General features: G+C 48.7%; 1 protein-coding gene across 1 annotated transcript; it reads left to right on the top strand.

Moving 5' to 3' along the window:
* The first annotated feature begins 1,076 nt into the window (after window positions 1-1,076).
* ARF3 (ADP ribosylation factor 3) lies at window positions 1,077-19,027 on the top strand. Its single transcript, XM_027542728.1, has 5 exons — window positions 1,077-1,380; window positions 14,048-14,287; window positions 15,094-15,204; window positions 15,438-15,562; window positions 16,124-19,027. Exons 2-5 carry the CDS (start codon window positions 14,140-14,142, stop codon window positions 16,283-16,285), a joined length of 546 nt encoding a protein of 181 aa, XP_027398529.1. The 5' UTR covers window positions 1,077-1,380; window positions 14,048-14,139; the 3' UTR covers window positions 16,286-19,027.
* The last annotated feature ends 471 nt before the right edge of the window (window positions 19,028-19,498 follow it).

The raw sequence follows: 19,498 nt of genomic DNA, 5'->3' as shown, positions 1-19,498 counted from the left end.
GGACTGCAAGGAGATCCAACCAGTCCATTCTGAAGGAGATCAGCCCTGGGATTTCTTTGGAAGGAATGATGCTAAAGCTGAAACTCCAGTACTCTGGCCACCTCATGCAAAGAGTTGACTTATTGGAAAAGACTCTGATGCTGGGAGGGATTGGGGGCAGGAGGAGAAGGGGACGGCAGAGGATGAGATGGCTGGATGGCATCACTGACTTGATGGACTTGAGTGTGAGTGAACTCCGAGAGTTGATGATGGACAGGGAGGCCTGGCGTGCTGCGATTCATGGGGTCGCAAAGAGTCGGACACGACTGAGCGACTGAACTGAACTGAACCCCATTTTAAGACAAGGAAAATCTGTACTGCTGTAAATGAGGAGAAAGGGCATTTCAAGAACCTTCTGTGCTTAGCATTACTAGTGCCCTTCTTGTATGACAGCTGTGACTGTTCCAAGGTAACTCTCCATGTCTAGACCAGGTGCAAAAATGAGTGATGAAAGTGGGAGTGGGCAGGAATAGAGAAACACAGGTGCAAAATCCCTCACTTTCCTTGTAATACTAAAATTCATATTCATCTAGGTATACTTCCTCAAACCACACCTCTGAATACTAGGCCTCAACTGTTTGTCTTTCAAGTTCCAACTTCCTAACTGGCCCAGTGACCAGTTGCTTCCTTCAGTCTCTTAAATTCATCACTCTCCCTCTTCCTTATGAAAAAAGATCTCTTGATTCAGACCCCCCCAGCAACCTAGTCTTAGCAGTGAGTAGCAACACTGGTGCAGTGAGGGCTCTCGGAGGCCTGCACCTATCCCTGGTTAAGAAATGAAAATGAGAGCTGAAGGAGTAAGGTCCAAAGCAAGAGATATTCACTCATTTTCTGGCTTCCTGACTTTGCCCAAGGAGCCCCAGTCTCCACTGCGCCCACTACGCCGCCTCAATCCTTAAATAACAGGCATAGCCCTGGGGCTTCTCACCTGTTCCCACTGTCTCACCCCCATTCCCTAGCTTCCGCCACCACCGCCCACAGATTCCAGCCCCCACATCGGACCCCGCCCGGACTTCGTCTCCAATACCGGATGCTTCTGCTGCAGCCGCTGCCATGGTGATGAATCTCGCGAGATCTGCCGCTCGCCGGTGCGCAGCTCTCGCGCGATCGGGGAGGTGGGAAGTATCCCGGTCTGGGGGTGGGGGTGCGCCGCACAGCTCCTGTCGCCGTCGCTGCTTCCGGTGCTAGGTGGAGGGCAGGAAGGAGGGAGCCGGGAGCGAGGCCAGGGGAGCAGCCGCGCTGAAATCGGCTGAGGGAGCCGGAGAGAGTGGAGCGAGAGCCGAGCGGAGCCTGTGGGGGCGGAGGCGGCGGCCGCAGCGGCGGAGCTGGGAGCAGGAACAGGTGAGGGGCTTGGAGGAGGGAAGGCGGGTCCGGGTAGAGGAGAGGCTCGGGGTGGGGGCTGCGAGGATAGAGCCCTCTCGCCCCGCTCTCCGCTCGCTCGCCCGCCCGGCACTGCCTGGCATGGAGCTGTGTGGTCCTTCCCTCCCGAGAGCTCGGAGAAGGGGCGCCGGGCCAGCCACACGCCTGCCCCCGCATTTGAAGGACGCTGAGCTGGTGTGGGGGTGGGGGGCGCACACGGTTTTGTCCTCCGCCTCGCACAAGGGGGCGACCTGGGCTGCGGTGAGGAGCCCCTCGCCTGCAGGAGGTGGGCTTTTGAAGGGTCGGGGTTGAGGGGGAGGAAAGCAGTCCTGGGTGAGGTGACGTGAGGGCGGCAATGACTGTTTTGTATTCTTTTCCTATTAAAGGGCTAGGGAATAGCGCTTTTTCCTACCCGCTTTCCGCCTTCACCTTGGTAATAGACCAGAGAGAAGCCTTGCTATGGTGACACCCCTCCCCCTATCGTGGGGCAGGGGTCGGTAGGGGGGTTAAGGATTAACCTGGAACACAGGCTGGTGGGACACCCCAGGGACACTATTCTGGTGGAGGTTGAGCTTTCGGGTCCTGGGAACCGCATGTTGAGAAGAGGGCAGCAGGTGGGGAGCCAGAAGAGAGGAGGCAGCAGAAGGGGGAGGGGGATCTGGTCTTGCTTGGAGAAGAGAGGTGGTGCCTTTCTCCCCCAGGCGTAGCGGGGGCGGTCTCACTGGAGGAGGGAGCTTCTGGTCGCCAGCTCTGAGTTTCGGTCTTCCAATCCGCTTTCTTTCTTTAGGAAGTATCAGGATTCCCGGAACCGAAAATGGAGCCGTTGCTTACACTAGTGTTTGAGGGAAGAAGGTGGGGGTGAGGGGTAGGATGGAATTCCCTGTTAAAACCGGGCCACTTGATTAGCTAAGTTGTAACTTCTCTTTGGGGAAAGTTCCCTTCTTTCTGGGTTGTATTACCGCTGGTCTCCCTCTGGCTAGGCCGAGAGGAGTGTGGTATGTGGTCAGGAGTGAGAAGAAATAGTGAGGTCATCGGGGGAGGAAGAAGTGTAACTTAAAACGTGTCTCCGTCGCTGTTGGATTGGGTCACTCCTGGTCTAGGGCATGAAAGTTTTATTTGGTAGGAGATCTGCTGCAGGAGTCTGATTGCTTAGGCCAGTGCAGCTAGGGTCTGCATACTTCCTTCCCCATCCCTATTCAGGTGGTGACAGTATTTGCTACCATTTTGTCTTGAGCTTGTTGTTGGGTTAAGTGTCTCCATTTGCTATGACAGGAATGGGTCAGTGAATTGGTCATTGTGCATTAGACTTGGGTTTGAATACCATGTCTATAAAAGCCCGTTCTAAGAAAGAAACTGATCCACCTTTTCACAGAATGAATCTTTGACCTTGGCTTCAGCTTGGAGGGGTCCTCTTGTATCACATATTAACATTCCTCCTGCCTCCCCGCATAGAGTTATTGCCTTGGGTAGTAAAAAAAAATTTTTTTTTTCTTTTGTAGTCAAAATTTTTATGCGTATGTCTTGCTTTTCCAAAGAGACGAAACTTTGAGTGCAGGAATTAGATCTCGTCTTGTGTCCCCCACACTGCCTGGGCACACAGTAAGCTCTCATGAATACTGAATGTGAATGAATAGAACTTAGGTTTTCTTTTCTTTTTTTAAATATTTATCTATTTATTTGGCTGCACTGGGTCTCAGTTGTGGCACTTTAGTGCAAAATGCAGGATGGACCTGGTAACTCTTAGTTGTGGGATCTAGTTCCCTGACTAGGGATCAAACCCGGAAAATCCTGAATTCCGGATTTCTGACCATAGTTTAAGGAAAGAGAAAGAGATGGCTTGGCTGTCATAGAGAGTTCCTGAAGATAGCTGAGTGAGGGTGTAAAGGTGTAAAGGTCTTTACCCTTTGTAATTAAGGTCTTGGTCTCCACGTTTCCTAAGAGGCACAAAACAGTTGTGGATAATGAAAGTTAAGAGTCCCAAAAGAAAAGTATTAGAACACAGAGTCATTATTTAGCAGAAATCCTAGATCTCCTTTAGACCTAGGTCCTGCAGAGTTGTCTGCAGATTGAGTTCCTGATAATTACGGAGAAGGAAGCCCGTGTATGTATCTGGTACCTGGCATAGAATTGGTGGCAATGAATGGTAGCTGCTATTACTAAACTGAATGCAAGTGTAAAGGAGGACAGACAGCAGGCTAGAAAGAGTGGAAGTGAAGTCTTACGTGCACAAAGAGTCATAAAGTGTGTTCGTCTCTGCTCCTTTCTTCCACTGGAGTCATAATAGAGGAAATGGACTCAGAGAACAGTGGGCGGGATTTATTGGTTAGAAGGAAGTTCTCTAAAACCAGGTTTGTTAAAACTGATTCAATGACTGAGGGAAATTGTGGAATCTACTCTCCCATATACCTTTAGAAATGGATTTCAAGAGGCCTAAGACTCAAAACATGTCACTGTATTTCACTCTCCTCACCATTTTTTTTGTGTGGCTACTGTGGAACTTCCCTGACTTGGGATCGAACCTGTGCCCCGTGCAGTGGAAGTGCAGAGTCTTAACCACTGGATCACCAGGGAAGTCCTTCACATTTTTTATATTGCAGTATAGTTGATTGACATATTGTGTTCGTTTCAGGTGTGCAACAGTTTTCTTCACCATTTTTGTTACATGGTATGATAATTAAGAATGTGGACCTTGGAATTGGACACAGTTGGGTTCAAATCATGCCTCTGCTAATTACTAGTTGTATGATTTTGGTGAAATTATTTGTCTCTCTTAGCTTCATTTTCCTCATCTGTAAGGAGTATGATAATGATAGTGTCTGTTCATAGTGTTGGCATGGGAATTAAATGAGATAACATACACAAAGTGCTTAGGGTTATACAAAGCACACATAGTAAGCCTCAAGTAAATGTTAGCTGCTATTAATAATCACCATCATAACAGTAATAATAACATGAGCCCTCAGGGCTGCCTTAAAAAAGAGGAGGTTTACAAAAGAACAACTTGCTGCCTGAAGCGCCTATGTAGAGGGGTGATTGTTACCATGACTTCTGTGCTGGTCGTAGGCTTATGAGCAATGAAATCTTTTTTCAGCATCAGCCTCACAGAGGCAGCTCCTGTTGGCTGAGTGGGAGGTGAAGCTGGAGCAAGGCAGGGGCCCTGAACCATCAACTGGGATGTAGAGTGAGGATGTGGGGGCTCAGAAATAGTGTTCATAATACAAAAGTCAGAGTGACTCTGAGGTAATGGTTGACTCTTCCGTGAAAGAGCACCCTAATTGGCCTATGTCAGGTGTTTAGATTCCTGGGTCCCATTATTTTAGATCTTGGTATTTTAGCATCCTCCATTTCCTGGGCCACTCTTTTCACTTAGTCATATCTCCTTTAAATGTCTGCCTCTGTTTCAGAATGTACTGTATTACAGTCCAGAGTTGCAATGTCTGTAAATCTGTCTACTATGCCTTTTCCAACATCTGTTTCAAGTATAGGTGGAGTGCTAATAAAGGTTTTGGATAATGAAAGGACATGGGGAGCATTTAGAAAGAGTTCTACAAATGTTTGAAGGCTTTGTCTTATAGTCTGGGAAAGAACTGACTGACGTAGGGATTCTACCAAGGTGTTAGAGATTTGTCATGGATTTCTGCAGAGGACCTGCTGCATCAGATGGACCAGAAAAAGAAATGGCTCAAGATATTAGGGATCCACGGTTATCACCATATTCCTGAAGAAAGTTGAAATGACTGGGCATGGCAGATATTAGTTCCTTGACAACCAGGGATTGAACCCAGGCCCTTGGCATTGAAATTGTGGTGTCTAAACCACTGGACTGCCATGGAATTCCCATAACCTGCCCTTTATGAGCTTAAACACAAGCGTGTCAAGCATGAATGTTTAAATTTCAACATGATTTAGGATGCAGAAGAACATTAGCTTTCTGTTGGAGTGGTTTAATTCTTCATCCTCCCCTTTTTGAAAAAAAGGAATCTAACCATACCTTATATAAAATCTTATTTGAAGTCTAATATGTAAAATGGATAAAAGCAGTGCTGCTGTGGTAGTGGTGGAGAGTGGTGGACCATAATCAGAACCTCTCAGATAGTTTTCCCTTTCCCCTAGGCAGGCTCTGAATCCCATCCAAGGAACCTGAGAACATGGAAGCCACTTTGCCAGTTTGTCAGTTACAGGAAAAAGATTGGAGATCACATATAGAATACTGTCTTCCTCAACCTCACGAGCGTTTGCCACCATCAGTAGAACTGAGTTCAGCAACAAGTATATCAGTCACTAGCTACAGATCAGTCATGGAGCTGGATGCTGGGAGCATGAAACATGAATAAGGCACAGTCCCAGCTGTCAAGGGACTGAGAGTCTAGTGTTGTTTTCCCACCTTGGTGTCCTGAGAAAATGGTAACAGTGAAACAGGCATAGTTGCTTGCAACCTGAGATGACCGGCCCATGGGCTCTAGCCACTCTAAGCCCTAGCTATCCAGTATTGATGGGATCAGCATCTTCAGCTGACCTGTATTACATTAAAGGCACATTATTTGGGAAGTTCCAGCTCTGGAAAGCAAAACACACCAAGGTAAATAAAACATTCTGTGGTAAGTCCTAGAGTAGAAGTGTGTTTGAGGTGCTGAGGGATCACAAAAGGCTCTTATCCCCCAAGGTAGGACATTCCCTGTCTTCTGTATTCTTAGGCTGCTCTGTTACAGGTGGCCTTGTCCAAATCATGGCCTCCTGTTTTCATCTGTTCACTGGCAGCTCCATTTTGACATGCATAGTGGGACCAGATTGGGGCAAAGGTTTACTAGGACTTTAGGCTGATTACTCATGGGATTTCAGTGATTTTGTAATTAGGAAGGTACAGTGTACTGGATATCCAAGGCTAGAGATGTGGGCATTGGAGCAGACATCAAATATCAGGATATGGTACAGTTGTAAGGTGGTCAAATTCTAAGAATAGGGCACACTGAAAGCTTTGATTAGAGGGCAGTGCCACGGAATGTTCCAGGGAAAGAAATGAGTCTAGTTTTTATTTGGTCACTGTCTTATCTAGCTAGGTCATGTATTCTGAAACAGACTTGAGGTTCTGTTCTGACTCACTTGCTGAGGTTTGTCTTTGGGAAAAGCCATACCCTTCTCTGGTGTGTGGGTCTATCAGGGCAGTTTAGAATCCTTCGCTTGACTTTGTGGCTTCCTTCAGGTTATCCTGAACTGGAGTCTTCCTCTTGGACTAGAAGGGAAACTGATGTTTAATGATTCTGACTCAAACCTAAATGCTGTTAGTTAAGTGGAGACTAATTTTAGTCATATGTTCTAATTTATAACAAGGCCATTCATTGATTGCCTAGTAGCTAAGTTCAGTAGGTATCTTTCAGGCCTTATCTTAATTTGACTTTTTCGTAGCCTTTGACCCTCTTTTTTTTCTTTCCTCATTGGTGTCTCTGATGCCTTAGTCTCTTGATTTCCTTTTTACCCTTTTGGTTGCTTCCTACTCTCTTTCCTGGCCTTTTTTTGCTTTAAATGTTGATGTGCCCCAGGTTTTTATCTTTGGGCTTTTCTCCTGTCTGAGCATACACACTCTCTCTAGATACATAGATTAGGATGTATCAGTTGCAAAAGATAGAAAACACACCTGTGAAGGACTTCCCTGGTGATCCACTGGCTAAGAATCCGCCTTCCAAAGCAAAGAACTTGGGTTCTATCCCTAGTCCCGGGACGATCCCACATGCCTCAAGGCAACTAAGCCCATATGCTGCAAGTGAGCCCACCCTCTAGAGCCTGAGCATCGGAGCTAGAGATAGCTCACATGCGACGAAGACTCAGCGCAGCCAAAATAAAAAAAGAAAGAAGAAAGAAAACACCCTGTGGCTCAAATAATTCGAGGATTTATTAAACACCTAGCAGGAAATCTGGGTGAAATAAGCCAGACACAAAAGGACAGGTATTGTTTGATTCCACATTAACGTGGTACCTAAAATAGTCAGATTCAGAAACAGTATAGTGGTTGTTTCCAGGGGGTAGGGGAGGGGCATTACTGGTTAACAAGTAGAGTTTCAGTTTGGGAAGATGCAAAAGTTCTGGAGATGCACGGTGGTGATGGTTGCACAACAGTGTAACTGTACTTAATGCCACTGAACTGTACATTTAAACTTCAAAATGATTAAAATGGTAAATTTTATGTATATTTTACCACAAGGCTTCCCAGGTGACACAGTGGGTAAAGAATACCCCTGCAGTCCAGGAGACTCAGGTTCAATTCCTGGGTCAGGAGGATACCCTGAAGGCGGGCGTGGCAACCGGTTCCAGGATTCTTGCCTGGAGAGTCTCATGGACAGAGGAGCCTGGTGGGCTATGGTCAATGGGGTTGCAAAGAGTCAGGCACAGCTGCAGCAGCTGAGCACACACTCACAGTCTGCCACATGCAGAAGTAGTTCAGGGGAAGAACATTCCTTCTTACAATTTTTTTTGATCTACCAACTAAACACTGGTAGGATCCAGGTTTTTCTGCTCTGATATCCTAGTGTTCTTGTGTCTGTCCCTTCATATACTCAAGATTACTCCAGCATCTCGCCCTTCTACATTAACATCCAAAAGCTAGAGAAGAGAACACTGATATATGTTCTTTTTTAAGATTGAGGAAATCTTTCCCAGATATTCCCAGTAGACTTTTCTTACATCTTATTGCCCAGAATTAGTGCTTGAGCATTTGTGACTCAAATCATGGTGAGAGAAATGAAATGCCCAGAGTTTTTACTGATCAGCTTTCATACCCTAGGTCTGGGGAGGGGTAGCTCATAACCACTGCCTGCCAATGTCTGAACAAATTAGGGGTTCTGTTAGAAGAAAGAAGGGAAGATGGCTGTTGGGGCAGGCAGCCAGTAACTGCTGCCACCCTGAATCTTCCTGGTTCCTCTTGGGGCTTCAGTTATTGTCTATGCACATGGTTCCAAATACCCTGACCAGACTTTTCTCCCGATCTTCAGACCTTAGCACTTCACAATTAATCTAAAAACAAGCATCTTTGCTGCCAGATCTGTTTCTGTAGTGTTTCCAGTCTAAAGAAGTGCCGCTGACTCACACAGGCCAGAAACCTGGGAGTCGTCTTTGACTCTCCTCTCCCTACTATAATCAGCTATCAATCCTGTGAGGTCTACTGTTTTGGTGTTTCAGATCTGTCCTGTCCTCTCTATTGCCACCTCTGTTTCAGAACTTTTGATTTCTTTTTTTTTCTTTTTAAATTTTATTTATTGAAAATTTTAAATTTATTTTTTCATTGAAGGATAATTGCTGTACACAGTTTTTTTTTTTTTTTTTTTTTCTGTCAAACATCAACATGAATCATCCATAGGTATACATATGTCCTCTCTGTCTTGAACCTCCCTCTCATCTCCCTCCCCATCCCACCCTTCTAAGAACTTTGGATTTCTTATCTGTATTACTGGACCTCCCAAGTGGTCTCTTTCCCTCTGTCTTTCCCCCTTATTCCCTAACTTATTCCCTAAACTGCTGTCAGAACGATCTTTCTAAAGCACATATCTGATCATGTTACTCAGTGTTACCTTTAGGGCCCTTCATGATCTGGCTCCTGCTTCCCTCTCCAGCCTCATCCCTTCTTTTTACTCACGATGCTGCATCCACATACATGGCCTCCTGGTTGCACCTGGCTTTGGCTAATCACTGTTCTAACTCATCTTTATGCCTGTGCCTACACTCCTCCCTCTTCCACCTTCCCTATTCTTTAGTGTCTGACTGATTCATATTCTTCCTTTAAGAGTCAGCTCAGGTGTGACCATAGAGTCATGTCTTGGAATTGGCCTTCATCCTCCAGCCTTGATTAACTGCTCTAGCTTTCTGTCCCCATAATACTGTGTGCTTATCCCACTCTTAGCCTCACACTGTAATCCTCTGTTTCCTAGTCTTTCTCTCCCATTGACTGAGTTTCATGAAGGCAGAAACTGTCTTCCTCTGTATCCCTAGTTCATTATACTTAATAAACGTTTAATGAATGAATGGAAACTGACATCAGAAGCTGTTTCTTGGCTTTGGGAAATCTTTGAGTTTAATAGAAGCCATTGGGATACTGATCTACGAGTTCTTGTGTGCTGATTACAGTGCTCTTGAGACAAAAATTTGGAAAGTTTACATAGGTCACAAGCCAGCTGCATTAAGGAAACCAAATACAGGCAGACCTTGCTTTGGTTTCCCTAAATTTTTTGGTCTATTCCATGGGCTGTGCTAAAAATAGCATCTTTATTAGTGATGTCTCAATTTGAAAATCATCTGGGAATATAGCTTTTTTTTGTGCACTCTGCCTGGCAGCAGAGGGTTTGGGAGACTCTGGTCTTCTTTTCCTTTAGCCCATGTAGCCTGAAAAGGAGGTGCTGAATCAGGAGTCCCCTAGGGGTGTCTCAGGACACATGCCTGTGAAAAGAACAGGGAGTGTGCATGGCAGACTGAGCTGTGACTCTCAGAATCACCTGGAGTGTGAGGCAGACAGGCCTCAAGTCAAAGTGACTAAACAGTCAGTGACAGCAACAGCCTGCCTCTCCTGGGGTGGTGGGGGTGGGAGGGAGGGGTTGGGGGCTGTGAGTGATCGTCAGTGAGGGCATCCTCAGGTGAGGTCAGTCGGTGTGCCCGATCCAACTGCACTGTCCAGCACTGCTGCTGCTGCTGCTAAGTCGCTTCAGCCGTGTCCGACTCTGTGGGACCCCACAGAGGGCAGCCCACCAGGCTCTGTGGTCCCTGGGATTCTCCAGGCAAGAACACCGGAGTGGGTTGCCATTGCCTTCTCCATTGTCTGAAAGTGAAAAGTGAAAGTGAAGTCGATCAGTCGTGTCCGACTCATAGCGACCCCATGGACTGCAGCCCACCAGGCTCCTCCATCCATGGGATTTTCTAGGCAAGAGTACTGGAGTGGGGTGCCATTGCCTTCTCCGACTGTCCAACACGGATTATACTAAAACACATTTTTAGAGTTCCTGTTGCTGCTTTTACCACTGATAACAAAGTTTGTAACTGTACAATAGAATGTTGAGACATCCTTTTTGTTAATAGAGATATTGCTGTATTCCATTTTTCATCTTGAGCCACTCACCTTCAGTGTTAACTGCTTCCTGTTTCTCCCAGCCCATGGAACCCTGGTATTTTGCCTTATTGACACAGGAATGCCATCTGTGGCAAAAGAGAATGACTATAGGCTGTACAGTACATAGACAATCCGAGGTTGGTTGGTTTGCCATTCTGCTTCCCAGAGCTGCTTCTAGCAATGCAGTGCTGTGAAAGTGAGAGCTGACTATATAGCCGTAGGTGTATGTTCATGGCACAGAGCTGAAAGTTGCCACCATCCTGGTGGTCGGGGCAGCATGCCATCTGGAAACAGACAGGAGCAAGGAAAGCCAAGACAAGAAAGCCAGCACTTGCTTTGGACTGTTCATCTGAGTCAAGCTCCTGATTATATTAAAGAAGAGTTGTAATGTTGATTTAATTTCAAGGCCCTGGGGTGCCATGGGGGACGCATGGTAACTCTTGAATATTTCATTAGTTATCTGCCAGCCCCATTGAGTTTTAAATGCCAAGAGAAAATTTTACCACTTTTAGTCTTCTCGTCCTTTCATGGCTTTCCCAAATCAGTCTTAAGGTCAGTATGTGTGGAAAATGGCCAGGAATTGACAGGAAAGCTGAGCAGCCATCTGTGCACCACATGGAGACACCAAGATACCAAGTACTGCTAGGACAGAAGAAATGATACAAGCCTTAGATGAGGCTTAAATCAGCCAGTGTGCTTGCTTGAACTCCTACAGCGGGGCTTGGCACTGGGAGCAAGGAAAGATCCAAAATAAATAAGAGGCATAGTCCTTGCACATGGTGAGCACATGGTTAAACTGGGGAGACAGTAAAAGCACAGATTTAGAAGGAAGAACTCCACAACATAGTGGCACTTGAATGGTTCAGATAATTCAGGGGTCTTTTTGTAGCTTGCCAGGAAATAGAAATCAGTGTAACACTGGGATCCGCTTTTGAACCAAGACTTCAGTGTGATAGCTTAGCAAAGAAGCATACCAAAGGACAGTGTGTGCATGTTCTGGGGCAAGGGCTCGCTTTCAGCCACTGCTCTACTCACAGTTGGTAATCATTTAATCAGCAATACTTCTAGTCATGAAGGATGGCAAGATAAATGTGTGGTATAAATTCAGTTCAGAATCTGGGCCAAAGCCTATTACCTAAGCTTTAAAGCAAAGTGTCATCTGGAACTAAAGGAAAAGACACGTGAGCGGGAAACAAGGTAAAAACTAGGAGGACTTGGGGAAGGTATAAGTTTCTGGAAGTGAAGGCATCAGAACCAGAAGTCTGACTACCACGGATTACCAGAGTTGGTAGGATCTGATCTTACTAGCTGGGTAGGTTTCCCCTCCTGCCTCAGGAATCCTCAGGAATCTGTCTGCCTGGGTGGTTGAGGCAGGAGGGGCCGGGTGGATGGCTAGTGGGCGACTTGGCTGAAGTTGCACCCTAAAGTTGAGCCAGGCCCTCCCCCTGGGGTGTGAGCCCTCTGGGTCAGGGGCTGGGCTCCTCTGTGGAACCTACCCAGAGCACCACGCCTGGCTTATTAGTGAATGTCTGCAGAGGCCTTTGAAGATGAAACACTCCATAAGCACTGATTGTTTGTTTTTTGGACAAACTAGTACTTTGGTCTCCAGGGGCCGTTGATCTGGCTCCTTTTTACCAGTCTGGAATTCACTGCAAACTGAGGAGAGTAGGAAACAAATAAACAAACCTAAAATAGTTTTTGAAAAAAACAACTAAACTCCCACCAAACCCCCGTGCTTTAGCTTGAAAATAGGATTCCTCCCTGTCCATCTTTCACATTCTTGGGTTTGGGTGCACTCTGTCTTGACCTGTTCCTTTGCCTGCTGGGTTTGTGGTATGCATATGTGTACCTCTGGTTCCCAGACTGTGGAGAACGCCAGCAGCTGGCATATGGTGATCACTGAATAAGCTGCTGCTGACGCATCGGCTCCTGCAGGCACAGAGAGCTGGCTGGCATGGGTGATTCTGAACCCCTGCTTCATTGTTGTTTCAAGGAGTCATTTCTGTGGCTGTCCTGAGCCATCCAGATGGGAGAGAAGGGAAGAAGTCAATGACTCTATGATTCTGTCAGTCTGGGGCAGTGGGCAAAGTGGGCAGATAGGCATTTTGTACTTTGGTAGTGTGCTAGCTGCTCCCTCATTTCCGCCAATGATGTATCAGGCAGAAGCGTCTAACCTGAGTGAGCTGCTAGTGAGGTCAGTAGAGACCTTGTGAGTTAATTCAGTTATCCAGCTATGAAGTGTGCCAGGCACTAGTCAAGGCACCAGGAACACAGCAGGGAACAAAATAGACAAGGAACTGACATGACAGTAGGAGGAGAAAACAGTACAGAAGGAAACAAGTACAGAACGTGTCAGACGGTGGTAAATGCTACGAGGAAGAAGCGGAATGATGGGTTAGAGAAGCGTGTGTGTGTGTCACAGGTGGCTGTGGAAGGCCTCTTTGATAAAGGGACAGTCGAACAGACACCTGAAGGAAGCGAGGGAGAGCTCCACGAAGGCTGTCTCGGAGATCAGCCTTCCAGGCAGAGTGAAGAGCAGGGACAAAAGCTTTGAGACTGGAGAGTGTTGGGGAACTGGAGTACGCACAGGGGAGAGTAGGAGGCCTGATGAGAGAAGCGGGAATGCAGACTGTGCCGGACTTTGTAGGCCATGATGGCTTTGGGTTTTACAGAAAGGGAGCTATGAAGCCCAGAGAGGGTTTTGAACAGAGGCACAGCCTGACCTGGTTTTGCTTTTACAATCAGTCTGGCTGCTCTGGAGAATAGGTTGAAGAGGGTGAGAACAGAAGCAGAGAATGAGCTGACGGCCTCATTGCAGGTGACCCTGTGGAGCAGCTGTCCCGGGAGGCACCACGGGAGCCCAGGACCTAGCTGGGTGAGGAATGAGGGGGAGCCTCTCCACACCCCACCTCCCAGCTCTCAGCTCACTGTTGTATGCGCAGAGTACAGCTTTAGCAGCTGGCAGTTCACAGAGTGGAAAGGATCAGCTTTTCTTAGGAGTGCTGCTTTCTTCTTCCTGCTTAATTTTGGTGTGTAGAAGGAAAGTGTAGAAACACAGGAAGGGAAGAAGCAGAATCTCTTGATTAGGGCTGAGAGCATAAACCTTGGGAACCTGACAAGCTTGAACCTTGTCAGGAATCACAAAGAGCCACTCCTTATTCCATTCCCTCCTCTCCTACCTTTTCCAGAAGTCTCAGGGCAAGGTTGGGGGAAAGAGAGGCATTAACGATCTCCCTATGCATTGGGATACAGTATAGAATGGCAGGACTGAAGGGACTTTAGAAATCATCTAGTTCAACCTCCTCCGTTTACAGGTGCGGAAAAGAACAGGTGAAATAACCCATCCAGCGTCACCTGGGTGGATTACTGGCAGAAGCAGGGGACCTGAGTGTTCACTGCTTTGTCTCTGCTCCCAAAGGCTCAGGATCTAAGTGGGCCTTGATCTTCATGGTACGCTCAGGCTCTCGGTTTGTCATAAAAGAACTCCAGCCATGACTGTGGCCAGTCCCATTATCTTGAAGTCCTGACAAGCAGATGGTAGTGAGTCTGCATTTCTTTGCCTAGGATCAAGCCCTCCATACCAGGGTCCAGGCCCGAACCAGACTGCCACTGCCCCCACTGCACCCTACTGTCCTCAGAAAGCGAGTGCTGTGATCATGGGTAACATCTTTGGAAACCTTCTCAAGAGCCTGATTGGGAAGAAGGAGATGCGCATCCTGATGGTGGGCCTGGATGCCGCAGGAAAGACCACCATCCTGTACAAGCTGAAACTGGGCGAGATCGTCACCACCATCCCCACCATTGGTAAGGGTAATACTCAGATGGAGGCTCTCATGCCCACCCCTGAGCCAGGTAGGGGGCCTATTCCTGGATCCCCCACCTGGCCACCGGCAAGTCCTTACAGTCTGTGGGGTTCAGGGAAGAGTGGTTATTTAGCTTCCCCGCAGGTGCTGGGCCTGCCATTTGCACACCTACCCTAGCCCTCTCTGATGCAGGAACTTCCTCACCCTGGCACCCAACAGTGGCCCTCAAGCACTGAGCTGGTTTGTTCTCTGTTGTTTGAAAAGCAGGTGAAGAGCTTTGATGTTCCTGCCAGAGGCCTGGAATTGCTTCAGTTTAGATCCTTGGTGGCCCTGATCCCAGTTAAGACCTGCCTCTGGGAGGGAGAGCATTTGCCTTGTGGAAGCAGCTCTAGATCACCATCATCAGCTGGTTCTGCTTTCGGGGCTCCAGGACTGTCACCCACTTCTTGTTCCCCATTCTGCCTCACAGGCCCCACTTCTCAGCTGAGGCCGACTCGGTGGCCCAGGGACAGGAGTGGGGCTGAGTCATTTCTTTTGCAGGAGAGTCAAAGACTGAGAATGAGTGGGGAAGGTTGTCTCACCCAGGCAGTTGGGAACCTCCCAACTGGCCCTCTTCGTCCTCTTCTGCTGCTTCTCTGAGGTTTTCTTTTTGGCCTTAATGCTGCTAAGTCAGGGAACACCAGGTCTGAGGAGGCCTTACTTTCTTTTCTTTGCTAGGCCTGGGGGAAACAGAAATAACCCAATGGGGCATTGTTTGCAGGCCTGGTATTTCTGGCCAAGTGACCACTGTCTGTTTTTTCCCCAAAGGGTTCAATGTGGAGACAGTGGAGTACAAGAACATCAGCTTCACAGTTTGGGATGTAGGTGGCCAGGACAAGATTCGGCCTCTCTGGAGACACTACTTCCAGAACACCCAAGGTAGGGCGTGTGAATTGCCCATGGACTGGCACGGGTTGGTTGGGTGTGAGCAGAGGGTGGCTGTTGTTCTTGGTTATCAGGCACCAGCTCTTGCCCTGCTGCAGCTCCTAGGGGTGGGAGACAGGAGAAGAGGGAGCAGATACTCGAAGGGTATAAGGAGGGTGTTTTCTCTTTGTGGTGGGGGAGGGGAGTTGATCTGTCGTCTCTGTGCAGCCCATGCTCTGCCTCCCCAGGGTTGATATTTGTGGTCGACAGCAATGATCGAGAGCGAGTAAATGAGGCCCGGGAGGAGCTGATGAGGATGCTGGCGGAGGATGAGCTCCGGGATGCTGTGCTCCTTGTCTTTGCAAACAAACAGGTGTGACATCTCCCTGCCTCTGCGTTTGAGAGAGGGCAGCCTGGCCGTGGAAGTCATGGGATCTTGGAGCCCATTGTGTGGTAAACCCTATGACTAGGCTGTCAATTTGGAAAGTAGGAAATATGATTAGGTGGCTTCTTTATGCTCTTCTTGTCCCCTTCCCCCATCCCAGCTTTACTTAGCAGTGTTTCTGTCCAGAGGGACTGGTGTGGTAGATCCTTTACCTCCAGCCCCTTTGTTATCTCACCTGTTATCTGCTTTAGTGGAACAGCCCTCTCTCTTACTGTCAGATGGACCTGATTGTCTGCCCATCTGAATCACTTCTCCACTTCCCTTGCAACCCCATACTTGGTTTCCAGCTCCTCAGTGGAATGACCTTTAGTGCCTTGGCTCTGGAGTTCTAGGATGATTAAATCCAAAGTGGTTCTTTAGGATCTTGCTCTGGGTTCCTCCACTGAAGAAGGAGGAGAGGGTGCTGGTATATCTGCCTTTGCTAGGTGGGTGCTCTAGAAGCTTCTGCAAGATCCTGAGGCTCCTTTTTGTGTCTCCCTTGTGCTTCAGGATTTGCCTAATGCCATGAATGCTGCTGAGATCACAGACAAGTTGGGCCTGCATTCCCTGCGCCACCGCAACTGGTACATTCAGGCCACCTGTGCCACCAGCGGGGACGGGCTGTACGAAGGCCTGGACTGGCTGGCCAATCAGCTCAAAAACAAGAAGTGAGAGCCAGACAGCCCTATCCGACCACCCCATCCACCCCTACTGTCTCCCTGACCCAGCCCTACCCTTTTCCTTCCTGTTGCCAGTGCGGCCAGAGCCCTGGGTATCATGTCCGCATGCCCAGCAACAGCCTTGCTTCCCCTGCCCTCCCCTCCCCCATCCATGACCAGTCCCCAGTTGCTGTCCTGATGATGAATCATTCCAATTTACCGGATTTAAAACAAAAAACAAGGTTGTTATGGTTTCATGGGGTGGGCCCCCCCCTCAAGCTCGGGCTTGGGAGGTGGGATGGGGTGTTCCCTCCGGTTTGCTTCGTTTGGCTCTAGTTGCTGTGCTCTTGGCATCTGAGTCCTTTCCCTCTCCCTACAGGCCCCTCTTCCCTTCCCCATCTTCCTTTCCTTTGCTGCTCTCCCCCTATTCTACATGGAAATTGCACGGGCCTCTCTGTGTGTGCGTGCATGTGTGCGCGTGTATATACCTGTATAGAGAGATATATATGGGGGCCAAGGAGCAGGTGGAGGAGGTGGGTGCAGCTCAGGGCTTGGAGCAGGACACTGCCCACTCTCGTCTATCAGCTGCTCCTCCCATGCTGGCGAGATAAAGGGAAGGAGATGGAGGGGAGGCTGCCCCAGTCCTGGGCTAGTGTCTCTCCACTGCAGGTAGGTTTTCCTGGATGACAGGGCAGATGACGGCTTCTCTGCCACCATCTTCCTCTATCCCTCTCTCCACCCCACTCAGGTCAGGGGGGTGGCATTTGTCTCTAGATGACTGTTCCCAAGGAGATGCCATTCTGCCCTGCCTTTTTGTGAAAGGAGAGAGGAACCCACTCACTCTTTATCAGCTCAGAGTGTTCAGCTGATCCTCCCCCTCGTCCTTAGATCTGTTTCTCCGAGCTGGAGCGGGGAGGTAGGGATAGCAAGACCATGGGTTGTATTTGGGACCCAGGGCACTGGGGAGAGGGGCTCAGGTTTTCCATCTTCATCCTCTTTTGTTATTAGGAGAAGGTGAAACACAGATCAGTTTCCCTATTCCTGCCTCGTCCCCCTCTGTCTTCTGATCTTGGGCCTGGGTGGTTCCCCTGTCCTTTGTCAGAAGTTTCCTCACCCTGGTAGTTCTGCTGGCCTTACCAGAGCCGGCTGGCTGGTTTGCTGAGGAGCAGGGGAGTGGGGTGACACAGCAGACCTCAGCAGCAAGCCACCTCTTCTCCATTTTTATCTAGTCCAGGGCATGCTGAACGATGGAAATTTCTGTTTCCAGACCCTGAGACCATCCTGCCGTCACTCCCCACTCCATCCCAACAGCCTTTCCCTGCCCTCTCCACCCACTTCCCATAAATGGATCTGGGCATTGGAATGGAGGAAACTGGGCTCCGAAGTGATTGTTGGTGCTGATGGGTTGCAGCGTCTTCTGAGTCCTCCCTCCATTATCATGTAGTTGTTCAGAAGCTGCTGCTACTGTGTCTCTGTCTACAGGAGGCACTTGTCCCTGAGATCCTGGCCTGGGTTCCTGACTTCCGCGGTTTCTGTGAAGCCGTGGCTTTTCTGCGGGCTCCTGTGTGTGCTGGCTGCGCCCTGAGCTCCAAGACGGCCGCCCATAACCTTTTTGCTAATGTCAGGGCCCAGGGCCTCCATAGCATGGCTGAGGGACCCCTTCCCAGAGGGGCTGTCCCAAGCTCCACCCCATGGGGCCAGGCTTCCTGCCACCTTTGTCTACAACAGGCGGATCAGTACCCCCTACCCCACCTCAGATTGAACTGTGAAAGAGAGGTTCCAGGGGTGTCTCAGTGCCAGCTCCTTAGTGATGTGTTAATTATCCAAGATGCAGTGGGTGTATGCAGGTCTCTTGCGCTCTAGGCCTTTGTGTGTGTGCGTGTGTATGTGTGGTTGGTGGCAGGGTGGGGGGAGGGGTTGCTGGAGCTTCTGGTTCATTTTAACATGTATTCACTCCCCTGACCCCACAGATGCTTCCCTCGTATTTTACTTTGCCTTTGTCTCTGTTTTGTCAGATGTTTTTTTGTTCCTGCTCCTGTTGCCTCTGCCTCCCGGAACTCTTTCCTTTGCCTTCTCACCTGCTTCACTGCTGTTGCCTGTTTGTCTCCCTTTTCCTTGGGAAAATTTCCTTAGGATTGCTCACTCTGTATCGTTGTGGTTGGTGAGGACTTTGCCTCCTCTCCTGCCTCACTCCCTCTCTAACCCTGCCAAGTTAGATGTCAGTCCCAAATGGGTTTTTCTCATTTTAGACCTACCCCGGACCTTGGTTTGAGGGCCTTCAGGGACTGGTGGGGCTGAGGGTGTTGGGAAACAGTCTTGGAGGTTGCCTGGGTGCTGCTCAAGGATCTGTCCAGCAGGGGGCAGTAAATGATCTTGTTAGTATGCCAGGCTGCTGGGCCCTCGGCAGGGGCGGTCTTTCTGCATTCCCATTCACCCAAAAGCGCTTTCGGAATTGGGTGTTTCATTCCACTTCTACCCACTCCCTCCCCTACTTTCCTCTGGTAGGTTTAATTTTTTGCTTTCCTTTGTTCCAGCCTTTCTTTTCCCTGGGAATTTCCCCTGTTCCCCCCTAAAAGTTTGTTTGTGGTGTTATAGTGGTAACTGCAGTTCTGAACTGGTTTTTCTCTTCTTTTTTTCTCCTCTGGAATGTAGACTGTATATGTTTAATAACTCACCTTCTCTCTCCTTGCTCAAAATGTGGGATACGCGATGACTGTGACCCTGGTTGGAAATTAAACTTGTTTTATGCAGCTTTGGAGCAGACCTTCATCCTTGATGTGCAGCAGCCGTGGCACAGAGTTTATTGGTGAGGGTAGTTCTGCTTCTGGTCCCCCTCTCCAGACTGCTCTTTGTTTCAGCAGAGGGGTAAAGGGTACTCTGGACTGGGGAGAGTGAAGTGATGGAGGTTCATCTCCACACTGCTAACTGTTTCCCATCATACCCCAAAAGGGAGCTGAAATGAATCAGGGCCCAGAGTTTGAGGGCTTTGTGACTTTGCCCCTCAAGTTGTAAAGGGTTTAACCCTGAACTTAGCCATGTTCATCATCTTCTAGTAGACTTAGGGACTCCAGTAGAGGGCCCTAATGCCTCACACAGCCCCCACTCTCAGATGTCCCCAGCCCTGTGCCTCAGGTGCTTCTAGTTGGACCAGGGTCCCCTCATCCATAGGTTGGAATCTGCTTACCCATCTAGTTCTGGACTTTGGCATTGAGTAAGGTGAAGGGTA

This window comes from Bos indicus x Bos taurus, chromosome 5, assembly GCF_003369695.1.
Source record: "Bos indicus x Bos taurus breed Angus x Brahman F1 hybrid chromosome 5, Bos_hybrid_MaternalHap_v2.0, whole genome shotgun sequence".
Classification (NCBI taxonomy): domain Eukaryota; kingdom Metazoa; phylum Chordata; class Mammalia; order Artiodactyla; family Bovidae; genus Bos; species Bos indicus x Bos taurus.
Note: the sequence above shows the minus strand (reverse complement) of the source record. Positions and strands in the feature narration are given on the sequence as shown.

Coding starts and splice junctions, on each gene's coding strand:
- ARF3 (XM_027542728.1), top strand. CDS start 14,140: ATGGGTAACATCTTTGGAAACCTTCTCAAGAGCCTGATTGGGAAGAAG. Junction 14,288..15,093: donor CACCACCATCCCCACCATTG/GTAAGGGTAATA, acceptor TTTTCCCCAAAG/GGTTCAATGTGGAGACAGTG. Junction 15,205..15,437: donor CTACTTCCAGAACACCCAAG/GTAGGGCGTGTG, acceptor CTGCCTCCCCAG/GGTTGATATTTGTGGTCGAC.